Below are 11697 nucleotides of genomic sequence, written 5' to 3'. Positions count from 1 at the left end.
TAATTTTTTATAAAAAGTGTTTTAAATATGCATGTTGCAAGTCTCTCCCCTCAGCGTATTTCACCATTTTGAAGTGACGTGACCGGTGTTGTTGATGTTTGATGTTGATGTTTCTCTAAGGGCCCTTTTTTAATGATCTGAAACGCAAGTATCAAACGCGAAACGCAAGTAACTTTGTGGGCGGATCTCTGGCGCTGTTGCTATTATACCGGCGGGATAAATGACTCTTGCGCCCGACGCAAATCTAAAATGGGTTGGTCTGAAGTAGCTACATTACTCATAGGTGTGGTTTGGGCGTAACGTGAAATAAACCAATCGGAGCGTCATCTCACATTCCCTTTAAAAGCAGGCGCGCTTGTTCCATGGCGGATTGCTATTATACCGGCGGATTTGCCAGGCGCACGCCAGGAGCGGTTCACAGCCGAGGAGACCGACGTTCTCGTCAGGGTCGTAAAAGACAGAGAAGTGACATTGTATGGGGATGGGAGAAACCCACCCAAATTAGCTTCGGTTAAACAGGCGTATAATAATTTGGGTAAATGTGTAAGCTGGATTTATGCCTATTTTTTCACATCTTCATGGACACCACAATGATTTCCCTAGTGTGGTAATATTTTTCCTTGTAATTATGTATGGTTTGCAAAAATTGGAACTGCTGCGTCTGTGTATGCAAAGTGTATACGCCTTGTGCACGCTACATTATGGCCAAGCATGCGCCCTTAAAATAGCATCTGAATAACGCACCACTGACTTTAGACTAGGTTTTTCCTGGTCAGTGGTGGAATTGTTTTCTGAAACTGCAAAATGGCACCAGGGAACGTTAGCGCTGGAACACTCCTCCTTTTTTCGCTGAACCGGGACAGGTAAAATGGAAGTCACCACAAAATGGTAAATTCTTATTTTTTATGGAAAATTGCAGTATTTAATTTTAATGATTTATCTGTACACCTCATTATTTGTTTTAAAATTCATGTACCTCTGTAATCAAAATAACTTCCCCTCCCTCTTGCCCCAACATTTCTTCTCTGATGACGTTAACTAGCGTGAGGGCGGGACAGCCTGTCACACATGAGATCTACCAATAGCAAACCACAACCATCCAATCAATTCCCAATGGACAAAATCAAGTCCAATGTTTAATTTGAATAATACGTCACAATATGGAATAAAAGACTTTCGCAACTTCAATTACATGCCGACTTTAATTATTGTGTAGATTGCTCTGAAACTCTTCAAGAAACATTGTCTTACAACACTGTAATTGGTACATGAAGAACAGTGATGCCAACACTTGCTAAAGAACTTGCTAAATGCACCTTTAAAATGAAAAGAATGGGTTACACAGAATTCGATTTGATGTTGCACCAAATAAAGAGCAGGTTTTATTCAATAGGCATCCACCAAAAAAAAAAAAAAAAAAAAAAAAAACTAGAATAAATTACACATCAAGAAGTATGCATTGTCTGAAAGTCTGTAACTGCTTGTAATTCAATATTTCATGCTTCAAAAGTGAAATAAAGTTTAAATAGATTATTGTTGTTGTAGATCCCAATGAAAGCAGTACAGAAATAATCTGTTGTATTTAATATCCTTCCTTTCCTTTCTTTAATCAATGTTCTTACAGTCTTGTTCAAATGGGCTTTTCCTCTCTTAATAGATTGTGCAGTAGTTTATCAGGTAAGTGCATCGACCTGTCACTAAATCACAGTATTGAAAGGATTTCACTTTATTTTAAGGTGTCCTTGTTACAGTGTAATTATATATTTAAGTACTGAGTAAAATAATAAACACTTACTTACTAAAAGGTTTGGTTTAGGGCTGGTTGCATATAATTATGCATAATTTCCTTTTATGACTATATAGTAAGTACATGTAACATGTCTAGTCTAACAAGGACACTAAAATAAAGTGATATTATTGAAAGTATCTGTTGTTACAGGAAAGTGTGGTGTGCTCAGAGTCTTTCGTCCTCACTCGCATCTGATGCTGAAGATGATGATGAGGATGAGGATGATGATGAAGAAGCCTAGGGTGAAACGATAGATGCTGGATTTAGTATATTTTTTGGGGGGGATTTAGTCATATAGTATATAGATATACCTCAGGTTTAGAATATGACAAAACAAATACAATAACAAAATATACTGTATACTGTTCAAAAGTTTGTGGGATTCTTTTGATGTCACTTATGCTCACCAAGCTTGCATTTATTTGATCAAAATTTCCGTAATATTGTGAAATATTCTTACAATGTCAAATAACTGTTTGAATATATTTTAAAATGTAATTTATTCCTTTGATGGCAAAGCTGAATTTTCAGCATCATCAGTCTTCAGTGTTACATGATCCTTCAGAAATCATTCTAATATGCTGATTTGATGCTCAAGAAACATAATTATTATCAGTTAAAAACAGCTGTGTTGCTTAATATGGAAATCTTCTAATTTACTTAATCTAATCTAACTTTATGGAAATCACTGTCTTTTCAGAATTATTTGATGAACAGAAAGACAGAAAAACAGCATTTATTTGAGTAAAAAAAGTAACTGACCCCCAATCTTTTGAATTAATCACTTTAAAGGAATAGTTCACCCCAAAAATTCAAATTCTATCATCATTTACTTACATTTAAGCCATTCCAAACAAAAAGCATATTCAGATAGAAATACATATTCAGAAGACTTAAAATATAGCACATATTTTGTATGGACTACTTTTAGAAATACATTTTTGGGGCTCAACAACCCAGAATCCTCTTATCTTTCATTATATGGGAAAGAGCAGGCAATACTTTCTTATATAAAAATAAAATGGAATGACATGAGGGTGAGTAAAAGATGACAGAATGGGAAAAAAGTATTGTGAGGTATATTGTAAATGTTGAAACCCTTTCTTATTTTTATAAGGTAGTTCTGTCTGCTGATAATGGGAAATGTTGAAAAGCAGTACTGACCCTTGAACGAGTTTGAGCTGGCGGAGTGGCTGGTCTTTCACTGTCACTTTCTGAGTCTTTCCTCTTGTCCTCTTGTGTATAAGCTGGTGCTGGGACATCAGCGGAGGGCTCTTTATTCAGCAGTTGAGGGGTGATGGCGATCCCTTGTGCTTTCAGGTGTTCATAGGCTGTCCTCTCAGCCACTAAGAGGACCAGCGTGTTCCCGCTCTTGCGGATGAGGTTCACAACTTCCTCATGTGTGCTCATTTCCACGTTCACCCCATTCACCTCCACAACCATGTCCTCATCCTCCAGTCCAGCTCTGTCTGCTGCTCCACCTTTCACCACCTGGCAGAAAAATTCATTAAAGGATTATATTTCTCCAAATGAAACCCTCACCCTCATGTTCTATATTTGAAGGATATTTGTGAAGATTATTTTAAATTTGTTTTCCTAGTGAGTCTATTAAACTCCAAATTGATAAAAGTATCATACAAGTGGTTTAAGTCTCCATTTACTGAAATCCTAATACTAATAAATGCATCATATATAGCTTATAAGTGAATAACAAATTAAATTGCAGTCAATATTTCTGATTCTCAGACAAAACTGAGATTTTTATTTAAATGATCATATTTTCAAATTGCTTTTAATTTAGCTTTGAACCAGCATAATTCTGTTCGTCATGAAAACGATTACATTTATTCAGTTAACATGTATGAACATGGTTAAAATATGGCTAGCTGTAGAATGAGCAATATTTAATTAGTTAAAATACGTGAGATTGAAATAAACTGGGTTTGTTGATGATAAATGTAGAAACTTGGTTATTGTTTATTTAAAACACGTTCAGTTGATTAGTACTATTACAGAAATCGTACCTATTTTCATTTTTTTTTTTTTTTACCTGTTTAATGTATGTATTACAGACAAATATGCACCACATTAAGTTTATTATGGTTAACGTTCCATCCAAATGGATGGATATTTTAAATCTGACATTAATAACTACATTTTGAGTATATGACATTGGATTATATGGTTTGTGGACAACACTTATGATACTTTTATAATGCTTTTATGGTGCTTTCCTGATATGATGGAGCTTGACAGACACCACACCCAATTCAATTTCATTAAATGGACAAGAATAGCAGGGAGATTCTTTAAATATTCTCCTTTTGGGTTGTGCTGAAGAAAGTCAGTCATACAAGTTTGAAATGTCATGAGTGAACCTATTGAAACTCTGAACCTGTAAAAAATAGATAGATCTCTATAAAGCTTTCTATAAATGTCAGTGTAGGGCATTTCTCAGACCTCTTTGATGTACTGTCCGTTAACTCCCTGGATGCCATTGAGATGGAAACCAAATCCAGCAGCGGTCTTCTCCAGTCGGCACAGTTTGGGTTTGTGGTCCACGTCTGCTGGGACAGGTACAGCTGGGACAGGCTCAGGCACTGCTGGAGCAAGTTCATGCTCAGGATAGCCGGGCAGGGATCCTCTCATTTCCTCCCAGTACAGAAGTGGAGAAGCACCACCCTTGACATTACAGTATTATTCAATAATTTAATATAGAATGTAATGTATAATACAAAACAAATGCAAGTGGAATATTTAAGACTACAATTTTTGGTTACACTTATTTTAATGGTCCACATTAGACATACTATGCATACAATACTACCTTTGCAACTATGTGTACTCTCATTAGAGTATCAGTAGACTGTAGACTGTTAGGTGGTAGGGTTAGGTGGTAGGGTTCGGGTTAAAATAATTTGACATGTTTGCAAAGTTACTTATAGTTAGTAGAATGTCTGTTGGGGAGCATCAAAATAAAATGTTAGCAGATATTAAGCAGACAGTCTACTAATACTCTAATGAAAGTTAGTTGACATGTAGTTGCAAGTCACTTATAGTTAGTAGAATGTCTAAAGAGGACCATCAAAATAAAGTGTACCCAATTTTTAATTTTAATTCAAGTACGCAGTCACCAGACATTATACATTCAAATTAATGTTTATTGCTGTATTGCAGCAATGTCAGTGAATGAAAAGGACTCACCAATTTGTACATTTTCATGGTTTCAGCATCCAGCACCAGGAGGCAGCACTTGTTTCCTCCTTTACTTATTTTGTCCACCACCTGGTCATGTGTGCAGTTATCAATTTCCTCTCCGTTCACAGCCACAAGTCGGTCCATATCCTTCAATCCTGCTCTCTCCGCAGAGCTTCCTTTGTCTATTTCTCCAATGTAATGACCTGAGATATGGCACAACATATGATATGAATCAAATATTGAAACATGACAGACATTTTTCTACTTCTCACTTTATCTTTTCACAAAGTATGTTATTAGTATTGGAATTAATTTATTAGTACTAATAAAATATGCATATTTAACCAATTTATTTAGGCAGCGGGTATTTGCACTAGCGTTAAATGCTAAATTTAAAGTCCACGATAGTCCACTTTAGACATTCTACTAACTATAAGTAACTTTGCATCTACGTGTCAACTAACTGTCATTAGAGTATTAGTAGGCTGTAGTAGATACTATTTTATCTGAATTGAACTGGTTTCATAATTTACACAGGCATTGAACCGAAATGTATCAACACTGAACTGATTTCAATTGAACAATGACTGTTTAGTATTGTCTTTTTAGAGCTGCTTTACAGCAGAATTGAAAGTAAATGTTCATGTTGCCTTAACATTTTAAGTTTAGTCAACTCAAATATCCATGTTGTCAAGGTATAAAATCACACTGAAATGCTTTTTACAGCATAATAGAGCCATTACAGTAGATAACCTTTGCATTGTACGTTACGTACTCAGTCACGTAATGTCAGTTTTACAACATAAAAACATTGTCCTTACATTGCAATACACTTCAGTAAGTTCAGTTGGCACCACCATGCTAAACAAAACGGTAGTAATGCAATGGTTAATATAATCTGGGCTGCTAACATCAAATTTCCAGGACCCAGAACATTATAATCCTGCTGTATTTGTGAGCAGTGCACTTAATCTTAGGTTGGTCCAGTGAGACGTCCGTCCATGCAGTTAATGTACTTATGCGCATAATGAAATGCATCTGCAAAATAACTATCTAAAGGATGAAATGCTTACTACTTACAAAAAGAATAAATAGCTTGTGACCTTAAATATTCAAATCTACAACTACTTTTACATTGGCTGGTTGAAAAAAAAGTGGAATGCTATAACACATCCCTCAGCAGAGAGCAAAAGATAAGCCACCAAGACACTTGGAAAAGTTTCATTTACCCCAAATAAAAGCTCACAAATAGCCTATTTTGAGTTTTTGGACAACTGAAGCAGATTTAGACTGCATCTAACTTTGACAAGGCCTAAAAGTCAATATGAGCATGATAACACATTTGACTTAAGTGACGTGTAAAAGGGTAAATGTGAATTTCATGTTGATATACTATGGCAGATGGCACAACTCACCTGAACGTTTAGGATCTTCTTTCAGGATGAAGCCATAACCATCTGCTTTCTTGATCATGTCTGCAATGCGTGGCTTATGTGAGAGGTGCCTGACCGTGGCAAGAGCCACCCCTGGTCGAAGGCTTTTGCTCTTGAAGTATTTGTCAGCATCCTCATCCACCAGCAGAAGCATCACTCTGTCACCGGCTGCTTTCACCTACAATAACAAAGGGAATACATTATAATAATAATGTAATAATAATCAATCAATCAATCAATCAATCAATTTACATTTACAACTTTAGTGCTTAATGTTGCTGTATGAGCATGAAAAAGGCCTGCAAAGTTACAAAGCACAAAGTCACTCCAAAGGGATTTTTTCGCTATATCACTAAGCACTGTTTCTGAACTCCCTGAAATGCCTCAATTGTAGTCTTGAGTTTTCTTCCGGTAACGTACACGTCACAATATTCTTCATTAATATAATTCCTGCAAGGCATGCAAAAAAAAATTGAAGCCTGGATGAGTTACATTAATAGTGTGTTGAAACTCGCGGTTATGGTAAGGGACATGACATTTCCAAAACACACTTGAAACGGTTGACCAATCACAACACGTTGGTCCAGCTGACCAATCAGAGCACATTTCAGAAGGAGGGGCTTCCGAAGGCACTAAACAGAGCATTACTGACAGACTGGGAAGAGAGGTGCTGCAACAATGTAAAATATGTGAAAAATAATGTGTTTTTGAACATGCAAACATTAAAACCTATTCTAGTAAATAGAAATTCAAGACTTTGTAAAAGGGCATTATATGGCCTCTTTAAAGGGACAGATCACCTAAAAATGAAAATTCTATCATCTTTTACTTACCCTTATGTCGCTCCAAACCTGTATGACTTTCATATGTGGAAGGCAAAATAAGATATTTTGAAGAATGTCGGTAACCATACAGTTTCAGGTCCCAGTGACTTCCATTGTATGGTCAAAAAAATACAATGGAAGTGAATGGGAAGCGAAACTGTATGGTTATCAAGATTTTTCAAAATATCCTCTTTTGTGTTCTGTGAAGAAAGAAAGGCTACTGGTTTGGAACGACATGAGGGTGAGTAAATGATGACAGAATGATCCCTTTAAAGCTTTTCTGAAACCCTAAAGCAACTGTATTATAAAATTGTTGACAAAGAGGAAATGTTAGACAGAAATGATTGTAGTTAGGATGACTATTTAACTTACCTTTTGCACAATCTGATCATGTGTGAGACTCTCAACATTTTCGCCGTTTATCTCCACCAAACGATCACCTAGCTTCACACCCGCCTGATCAGCTACTCCTCCTGACACCACTTCTGTCATGAACATGCCATGAGTACCTGAGAGAAAACAGGGTTAGAACAAATAACTACTGTGAGTACTTCATTTCACAAGCCATTCCAAATACTTCAGAGAATTATCAACATATTGGTTGATTTATCCAAGACAGGCCTGAGAAAATGAGTTAACCTTTAATTTGCTCAGCCTCAGATGACCATTTGCTGACTGTTGACAGCACTGGAAAACATGTTCTTGAGTTGGCAACCTGACTTGCTGACCATGAGCATTTCTGAGGATGAACTAATGACTGGATTTACCAGCGTTCGCCAGTTTAGAGGCAAATCTTTAAAAGATATTCAGACTGAGGGAGAAATTTAACTAGATTTATTGCTTTTGTGTGTGTGTGTGTGTGTGTGTTTGTGTGTGTGTTATAGCTGTGGAACAATCTACTTTTTACACTCTTAAAAAATAACGTTTTTTTTGTAACATTGTACAGAAGGTTCATTATAGTGGAAAGGGTGTGAAATCCCTCTTTTGGAACCTTTATTTTGAAGTGTACTCATTACACATTTTTCTTCACACATTTGATATTTCATTTCTAGCATGGTCCCATATTGGTCAAATGGTCTATTTTGTTCAAGTAGTCAATCCTTGGCCTAAATTTTAGACCAGGTGTTATGCTGTTAGTCAAAGATCTGTCTATGGGAGTTTTATAGCTTACCTTTGGTGGACTTTAAGGAGAAACCCAATCCACTGCTGGATTTTTGCAGAAAACAAAGTTTGGCTTTAGCAGCTGGTGCAGACACTCCATTCATGGTGGGTTGGCTCTGACCTGACTGGGACTGAGGGTCGGCAAGATTCACACCCTTGGCTTTGGCTGTCTTATATGGCTCCTCTCCAAGAACGTGCAATGTGACGCTCATCCCACTCTTTCTCACCAAATCTGCAACCTGACCCGAGAAAAAGTCAAGTGCGAGGTAAAACTTGTAGAATAAAACATTGTTTTCCTTTCAGTAGCCACAATCATGAGATTAATTTAACATTTAGAAAAGCCATTTCCAAATATGTCAAACCTGTCTGTGCTCCAAATTGTCCACAAAAGTTCCATTGACTTTGATAATGCGGTCTCCATCCTTCAGACCAGCCAGCTCAGCCACGCCGCCCATCTCCAGGGCTCGGATCAGGTGACCCTCCTCGCCGTGCTCCACTCGGAGGTAGAAGCCATAGCCCTGTCCCTCTCGCTTGGTCAGAGAAATAATACGTGGTTTTGGCCCAGCCATTTTTCCTGTTTGGAAACATTTATTGATCAGTGTTGCCTTCACGTCGAGTTCATCTAACATGTGATAATATGCTCTTCTTGGTACATCTGATGTTATCTTATCAGATGCTCACAATTCATTATATACCAGTCATTTGGTTATCAAATTGGTGATTACAATCTAGAATGTATCAATGAAGTGAGGGGGGACTGATTTCATTTCTCACTATACGCAGCAGAGTTATAATGACAAAATGTTGTGAGATAAATCACAGGTGTTAGTAATCAATGGCAGCAGACAAGTACAGATTAAACAAAGAGGAACCCATCCAAGCTGACACGATTATGTAATCTTATGTTCTTGAAATGGAGGTGATAACTGGGGTAATATAGAATTATCAAAGGCCATATAATCATCGACCTGTGTTAGGGTGCATTTGCCAATCTAGGTTTAAAGTCAACATATTTCACTTATATTTCTGAGCAGGTTATTTAGCTAAAAACACATAAAATATAAAATCATTTCAGAGCAGGTATGTTTTCTTAATTAAATATAAATTAGAATTAAATTAGTTACTAAATTTAATTAGATATCAGCTCAAATTAAATGATTAGAGCAAGTATTAAATGTATTAACATTTTGATTTTTATATACACCAATTAATCATGCGCAATAATACCAGGAATGTGTAAAATAAAGAAAGAAATAACGTATAAATAAATAAATAATAGAGTCAGCGCTCTGACCCAACTGTTAATTGTTAACAAAGGATAAATGTTTTTATGTCCAAGTAAACTTTGCTCTAAAACGCTTGTACCTTGTCTCTGCAATTACGATTACAGATCATGAAATAAGAAAGAAAGAAAGAAAGAAAGAAAGAAAGAAAGAAAGAAAGAAAGAGAGTGAGTGAGTGAGGGAGCGCTCTGATTCTGTAATTGTTCATTGTTATCAAAGTGGCTGAAGGTATTTATTTTAAACTATGTTTTGGTCTAAAATGCTTGTACATTATTTTAGTAATTACGAATGTCAATCATAAAATCTTTACAAAACAGTAGACTCAAATGTGAGGAACCGTCATCAAGGCTTCCACGGCTTTAGCAAGATTGCCTACAGCCTTTGTTCATTTTCATAAATGTTTTACCAGGGAAAACTGCATAAACATAGCTGTAGATTAAAGCACCACAGATGCCATATCAATTACATAATACCTCACACATCAGCTGAGAGCTGAAGTACACTTCTCACACTTGAGCGCTTCATGAACTGCTATATGAGCTGGTAATGCTTTCACACCATCGCATTATGCCTAAAACTACCACCTTTCTGCTGTTTAATAATTAATGCTACTTGCTTCAAGTTTCTCGTCTGGTACAAATAATTTGAAAACAAGAATTTCACTTAAGCTGTCAAACGGGTCAGGAAGTTGCATGATAACATTTCTTAAGATTCCAAAGGAGAACTTAGGGGTCCGGGTACAAAATTTCTATTCTATTCTATTCTGATTAAAAAAAACAAAACAAAACAAAAAAAAACTTTCAAATGACATGACTGCATATATTTTCAAAGTTGTAAGTTAAATTCTATTCTGTTCTGTTCTGTTCTGTTCTATTCTATTCTATTCTGATAAAAGCTTAAAATGGCATGACTCTATATATTTTCCAAATTGTATGTTACATTTCTATTCCATTCCATTCTATCCTTATAAAAACTTTCAAATGACATGACTCTAAATATACTTTCCAAATTGGAAGTCAAATTTCTACTCTATTCTATTCTGAAAAAAAAAAAACACTTTCAAATGACATGACTCTGAATATATATTTCCAAGTTGTAAGTTACATTTTCATTCTATTCTATTCTGATAAAAACTTTCAAATGGCATGACTCTGAATCTATTTTCCAGATTGTAAGTTACACCTCAAAGCATATAATATTTAAACGTATATGTATCTATGTTCTGAAAAGGAGTGTATGTCACTCACCAGGTGCAGTCTCCTCAGTGTCCCAGTCTAAAGGAGGTGGCTGCTTGCTTCTGCTCAGGTGTTATCTAGCACTGTGTAAGTGTGTGTGAAGGACTTTGAAAGGCCAAAGGTTGATCTAAAAGGTGAGTTATTTAACCATGTCCCGTGGCTGGAGGGTTATTCTCTGTTGCTATGTGACCATACTCTACCCGAAATAAATTTTTATAAAAAAAGATATTGTTTTAACAAGACACGCACCTTTATTTGTAAATCTATAAAGTCTGCAAGGATATCTCTTATCCACTCTATTTACTTGGTTTACATGGCTATTTCATGGCTGTAAAAAGAGTGTGTTCATTTTAGGTACTGTCAAGTCCACCATATCGAAATCCAAGTAACCAGATTGCACTACATATATCTTGAAGGAGGCTTTTGCAGTTAAAATTACAATGCAATTAAATTCTAAATTCTTAGTCATATATGATATATACAGTATATATACAGTAGTGTCCAAACATAATACCCAGCCTTGGAAAATCGACGTCTTGCAACCAGTTTTGCTTCCACAAGAGGGAGCTGATGCTCCACTCCACCTGTCTCATCATTCATAACTTTCCCTAAACCTTTTGCGCACGTACTCCACAAACTCCTTTCAATGTCTCCACCTCTCCAGGATGCTCAAATCCCTGAATCCCACCGACACACCCCCAAACTCCCACCCCTGCTGTTTAAGAGCTCATCAATAAACCCTCAGTCCACGCGCGAGAGACTCAGTGCCGCTCC

At 36.4% G+C, this 11697-nt stretch overlaps 1 protein-coding gene across 1 annotated transcript; it reads right to left on the bottom strand.

The window, feature by feature from the left end:
- Nucleotides 1-4: 4 nt before the first annotated feature.
- Nucleotides 5-10947, bottom strand: pdzk1 (PDZ domain containing 1). Its single transcript, XM_084121775.1, has 9 exons — nt 10936-10947; nt 8768-8979; nt 8416-8644; nt 7617-7753; nt 6403-6598; nt 4994-5190; nt 4250-4471; nt 2954-3280; nt 5-2026 (listed from the first exon to the last, which is right to left on the bottom strand). Exons 2-9 carry the CDS (start codon nt 8972-8974, stop codon nt 1955-1957), a joined length of 1587 nt encoding a protein of 528 aa, XP_083977901.1. The 5' UTR covers nt 8975-8979; nt 10936-10947; the 3' UTR covers nt 5-1954.
- Between the last annotated feature and the right edge of the window lie 750 nt (nt 10948-11697).

Source organism: Abramis brama, assembly GCF_963993115.1.
Source record: "Abramis brama genome assembly, chromosome: 8".
NCBI classification, from domain to species: Eukaryota; Metazoa; Chordata; class Actinopteri; order Cypriniformes; family Leuciscidae; genus Abramis; species Abramis brama.
This window is presented reverse-complemented; position numbering and strand designations above follow the sequence as displayed.

Excerpts from the sequence above, each read along its gene's own strand:
- pdzk1 (XM_084121775.1), bottom strand. The coding sequence starts at position 8,974 with ATGGCTGGGCCAAAACCACGTATTATTTCTCTGACCAAGCGAGAGGGA. Across the intron at positions 6,599-7,616 it reads ATGATCAGATTGTGCAAAAG|GTGAAAGCAGCCGGTGACAG; the intron begins GTAAGTTAAATA and ends TTGTTATTGTAG. Across the intron at positions 5,191-6,402 it reads AGAAGATCCTAAACGTTCAG|GTCATTACATTGGAGAAATA; the intron begins GTGAGTTGTGCC and ends GCCATATCTCAG.